General features: G+C 44.3%; 1 protein-coding gene across 1 annotated transcript; it reads left to right on the top strand.

Annotated features, from left to right (window-relative positions):
* The first annotated feature begins 529 nt into the window (after positions 1-529).
* On the top strand, positions 530-3938 carry LOC123091803 (uncharacterized). Its single transcript, XM_044513414.1, has 10 exons — positions 530-783; positions 864-988; positions 1239-1343; positions 1447-1538; positions 1662-1736; positions 1834-1903; positions 2175-2276; positions 2631-2745; positions 2855-2917; positions 3338-3938. Exons 1-10 carry the CDS (start codon positions 618-620, stop codon positions 3418-3420), a joined length of 996 nt encoding a protein of 331 aa, XP_044369349.1. The 5' UTR covers positions 530-617; the 3' UTR covers positions 3421-3938.
* Positions 3939-5243: the final 1305 nt, after the last annotated feature.

The raw sequence follows: 5243 nt of genomic DNA, 5'->3' as shown, positions 1-5243 counted from the left end.
TTCTGCTGGTCTACATATCATTTTTTTTTCATTTTGCTTGTTGAGAGGAGGCATATGTTGCACGTCTCCATCATCTTCCTTCGCTTCGTGCCTAAAAAGCAAACCCCACAATAAAAGGCGGCCCGACAAGGCGGGCTAGTGCGAGTTTATATGGGCCACTTGCACCGTTGCTGCTCTCTCCGTCCACAAATATAAGATGTTTTGAATATTTCAATATGAATTACAGATTGAAATGAATGAACAAACACACTAGAAAGTGTCTACATACATCCGATTCACAAGAAGTTACACCATTGTATATTGTACTGTATTTGTGAGCAGAGAGAGTAACAAACAAAGTCTGCTCGTAGAATCGAGTTGCTTGTCCTGTTAAAAAAATCGAGTTGCTTGTGCCTCAAGTCTGACAAGTTTCTAGTGTGTGCGGTCAGCGATGGCGTCACATGCTGACCCCGAAGATCTTGATTGATTGAGTTTACACACACACCCACGTTGCTCTTAATAAATGCACAACTCAAGAAGCAATATTATCTGACAAGCTCAGCTCAGCTCGCCTCGGCTCATCTCACAGGTGTAGTGTACAGTGTACTAGAGACCGAAAACTTCACCCGTCAATTGCCATGGCGCTCAGCCTTCGAGCCGCCGCATCCCTCGCCGCCCCGCCGGCTCACCTGCGTCCGCGCCGACGCGCCACCTCTGTCCCTGTGGTCCGCGCCACTGTGTCCCCTCCTCCGGCGCTCGACAGCAGGCGGCGCCCGCAGAACGTGTCCGGCGAGTTCTTCGTCGGTGAGCTCCCTCATGCAGTCATGCTGATGCTGATGCGATCTCGTCCTCGTCGTCCCAGCTGACGGGGTCTTGGTGTGCAGATCACCGGTGCATCGACTGCGCCACCTGCAGGTGGATGGCTCCGGAGGTGTTCAAGAGGGTCGACGACCAGTCCGCCGTGGCGGCGCAACCCACCTCCGAGGAAATCAGGACCAAGGCACTGCAGGTAGTAACATCTTTGATCACTGTAATTAAAATGCCTTCTTCGATCAGTCAAGCATAGCTGCAATTAACCGGTGTATTTTGGATGTGCAACACCAGACAATAATTAACTGATGGTATTTCTCTGATCCGATCACCCAATTTAGTTCATAATAATGCTTAATCCTGGTAAAGTTACTGGATTTCCTTCTTGTTCTATAAAAAATGATCAGTCACTGGACAACTAGATCATGACATTCCATGTATGTTTGCAGGCCTTGCTCTCTTGCCCTACAGGCTCTATCCACACTGACAAGCCTACAGAAGACATTCTCCAAGTGCAGAACACATTCCCTCTCCCCATCGACGACGATCTTCCCGTATGTATAAACATTTTCATACTATGTGTTATATCTTTTCCTTTCTTTACTCTATTCATAGTCTTTTAGCATAAAATAATAAATTGTATGCTTGGCTGTTCAGGGAGTTTACCTCTGTGGTTACCATTCTGAGAACTCATATGGAGCAACATCTTATCTTATAGTTCACCCGGAAGGGAACATAATGGTTGACAGGTATATTCATTGTCGACGTTCTGACAATTTGTCAATCAACTTATCAAGCCTCATTCAGAAACTACAGTCGATTATATATATTCGCTGTGCATGTTCTGATAATTTGTTCACTTCTGTTGTCAGCCCGAGATATACGCCAAAACTAGCGAACCAGCTTGAGAAGCTCGGCGGAGCGCGTTACATGTTTCTGACTCACATGTATGTTCAGGCTGACACGATTCTATATCTATTGATGTGCTTACCGCCTTTTTATCTGGGAGATTGAAGATTCTCTATCTAACCTGTCATCAAACAGTGACGATGTCGCGGATCATCGGAAATGGGCCGAGCGGCTAAAGTGCGAGAGAATCATTCATTCAGGAGATGTAAGAGCCTCAAACACAGAACTGCACCTGTAGAGAAAAACGTAGCAGCGTTGGAATGGTTTGCATTTTGAACAAATCATGTTCTTAGGGTATTTGAATCATACTGTAATTCATAAATTCTAAAATTTATTTTCGCTGATTATCTACTGCAATAATAACCATGATGATACAGGTAGAGCCTATTACTGCTGATGTCGACTGCCGAGTGTTGTAATTTTTTGCCTGATATTTGTCCTGATTATTTACTGCAATAACCATCATGCTGATACAGGTGGAGGATATCACTGCTGATGTCGAGTGGAAACTTACTGGAAATGGCCCCTGGAACATTGGAACTGATTTTGAACTTATCCATACCCCAGGGCATACCGAAGTAAGAATTTGAACTCAATAAATGAAACTACATTAAATAAGTACTTCTTGCCTCTGGATTAAAGAGGAGGTAAGCTTGGAGATAGGTGCACTATGGCTGCACTGTAAGTAATGAATGCATTGGGTTATCACACTGTTATGTCCCAGATTTTCTTAAACTTCAGATGATGGCATGATATTCTTTTGTTGTTGGGAAATGCACCAAGCTTTTTTTGTGTAAATCTTTTAAATGAAGGCAGCTCGATTGTACCGATCATGGAAGTATTTAGTGGTCTTTCTTAGCAACACGTACTGGGGCACCATACTGATCTTCTTTAACACATCATGATTCCTAATTATATATCCATTTTTGTAGGGCTCAGTCTGTTTGCTGTACAAACCTCTGAAGGCACTATTTACTGGTGACCATGTCGCAAAATCAGAAGAATCAGATGATCTAAACCTCTTTCTGATGTACAGTAAGCAATCAGGTAGCAGAATCCTCCCTTCTTCCCGGCCTTCCTAATTTGTTGAAGATCACTGTTCAATTTTATCAGACGGTAAAATACCTATTGATGTGTCTGCTTCACAACCTTGCAGTGGATGTGCAACTGGACAGCATCAGGAAGTTACTGGACTTCAATTTTGAGTGGTTTTTACCTGGTATGCAGACCTTCAAATGCTGCACATATGAACTACTACCAAAATTCTGCTTCGTTGTTGGATTTGTAAACCATATCATAATTTTTCTTGAACACACATCAAAATGTGTGTCATACTGTACTAGAAGGACACCGAGAAGCCTGACAGAACTACAAGGTCAAACAAAACAAACAAAACTGCGGCAAAGGCCAAACAAACTAACTAATACTCCCTCCATTTCAAAATAAGTGTCGCGGTTTTAGTTCAAATTTGACTGTCGCGGACCCCGAACAAACTAACTAATACTCCCTCCATAAGCTAAGCTAACTATTTTTGAAAAAAAGCTAAGCTCACTAAACCGTCGTAAACTATGTCATTTATTATCTTTGGTTCACTCGCTTTTCCTTAACTTGCACTGATTATTGAGTTGTCCCTTTCCAGGGCATGGCTACCGAATCCGATATGAAGATGTATATGCCAAGAATTCAGCTATTGAGGCTCTCCTTGCAGACTACACAAACTAAGGAGCATCTTATGAATTATGATCACAAATTTCAAATATATGGATTCCAGAATAAAGGGACGAGGTGGATATGCAGTCGCAGAGAAATCCTGATCGACGCTACTGCTTTGGCTTTCTTGTCCAAACGCCATCTACTTTATTGTACTCCATCTGTTTCTAAATACTCCCTCCGTTCGGAATTACTCGTCCAAGAAATGAATGTATCTAGATGTGGTTTAGTTGTAGATAACATCCATTTTTATCCATTTTTATGACAAGTAATTCCGAACGGAGGGAGTACAAGTCTTTTTAGAAATTGCACTACAAACTACATATGGATGTATATAGACATATTTTAGAGTGTATATTCACTCGTTTTGCTCCGCATGTAGTCTATAGTTGAATCTCTAAAAAGACTTATATTTAGGAACGCAGGGAGTACATGATATCCCTCTCCTGGATGTATAAGGCTTGGATATACCTCTAGCAAGTTGAAAATGTTGGTGGAGTATCGTGCAATGAATATGTGTTATTGTAGTAGATTCTACCGTGTTTATTAAATGAAATGACTACATCAGGACAGGTTAGTAAATCAAGCATCTGTAACATGTTTGTCTGAAGACTGCTTTTGTCCATTCTAATCGAATATGGGTTGTCATAGACTCATAGGTTGCTCTTCCCACAAGTCGGTATGAAAGAAAGTAAATATCTTTGGAAACAGTCATGCCTAAGTTTGAGCGAACCACCAATCTCTATCGATCAAGGGGGAGAGGTAAGGGAGGTGCTCGATTGCTTAAATATAAATTTGAGTATTGAGGCATTGATCAACTTGTCCTTAGCATTTTGAGGGGTCCAAATTCACATCCAATTGTTGTACCTAAAATGAACTTTTCTGAAATATTTTTGTGAATAGGCATTAGTTTAATGAGATATATGTTGTGATGAATTATCAAAACCACCAGGGGATTAGATGCACTTTCAACACCACCGCCGCCACCACTGATGTAGTAGACAAGGCAACCGCGTGCTCGACTGCCGACGGGGCGGTGAAGGCGGCCTAGTTCCTTGCCGCGGCCAAGACGGTTGCGTGACTGGGACGACGACTCCTCCTTGACGTGACATTCGATTTGGATGCCACGGTTGCGCGGCAGGGATGGTGTCTCTTCCTTACCGTGCCGTCTGATTTGGACATCGTGGTCGCGTGGCAGGGGCGGTGGCTCCCCCTTGAAACATTGTACAATTTGGACACATGGGTCGCACGGGGGCAGTGGCGAGGGCAGCACCGGACCGCGATCATAGCAGAATCACTCGAGCAGTTGTTCCATCTGTCGCGCTAACTCCTCGTCCGTCCGCGCGGCCTAGGAGAGGAGGGGAGGTTGTTGTTGTTCCTCGTCATCAGATGAGATGGGCTCTGGCTTCACGGAGGAGGGACCCCCTGATCGAATAGGCGCGCGGAGAACAAATTGTTGTCGTCAGACTTGCCAACCAATGTGGTGTGCGGAGGAGAGAAGAGGCGAGGTGATGAGGTAGGGTGTAGCGTTTCACGGCAGTGTCCGGGCGGATTAAATAGCCTGGGCAGGAGAATCGGCATGGCTTGAGTCCGCTAGCGGACAGAGTTGGTTTCTCAGCCGCGTGAGTTTCGCGTCGGTCATCAACATCAATGCGGAATGTGGCAACCAGTGTCTGGTCACGACCGACATGAATACAATGCGGAGAGCAGAGTAGACTGTTTGAGACCCAGCGGAGGAAGGGGCATTTAGATGAGTCCGCGTTGTCACATGCATACATGACGGCATACAGACTCTCCCAAACCGCCTTCAGTTTAGTTCTGGTCCTAACGTTTAG

The sequence above is a fragment of the Triticum aestivum genome, chromosome 1B (genome assembly GCF_018294505.1).
Source record: "Triticum aestivum cultivar Chinese Spring chromosome 1B, IWGSC CS RefSeq v2.1, whole genome shotgun sequence".
Classification (NCBI taxonomy): domain Eukaryota; kingdom Viridiplantae; phylum Streptophyta; class Magnoliopsida; order Poales; family Poaceae; genus Triticum; species Triticum aestivum.
This window is presented reverse-complemented; position numbering and strand designations above follow the sequence as displayed.

Excerpts from the sequence above, each read along its gene's own strand:
- LOC123091803 (XM_044513414.1), top strand. The coding sequence starts at position 618 with ATGGCGCTCAGCCTTCGAGCCGCCGCATCCCTCGCCGCCCCGCCGGCT. Across the intron at positions 989-1,238 it reads TCAGGACCAAGGCACTGCAG|GCCTTGCTCTCTTGCCCTAC; the intron begins GTAGTAACATCT and ends GTATGTTTGCAG. Across the intron at positions 2,918-3,337 it reads TTTTGAGTGGTTTTTACCTG|GGCATGGCTACCGAATCCGA; the intron begins GTATGCAGACCT and ends GTCCCTTTCCAG.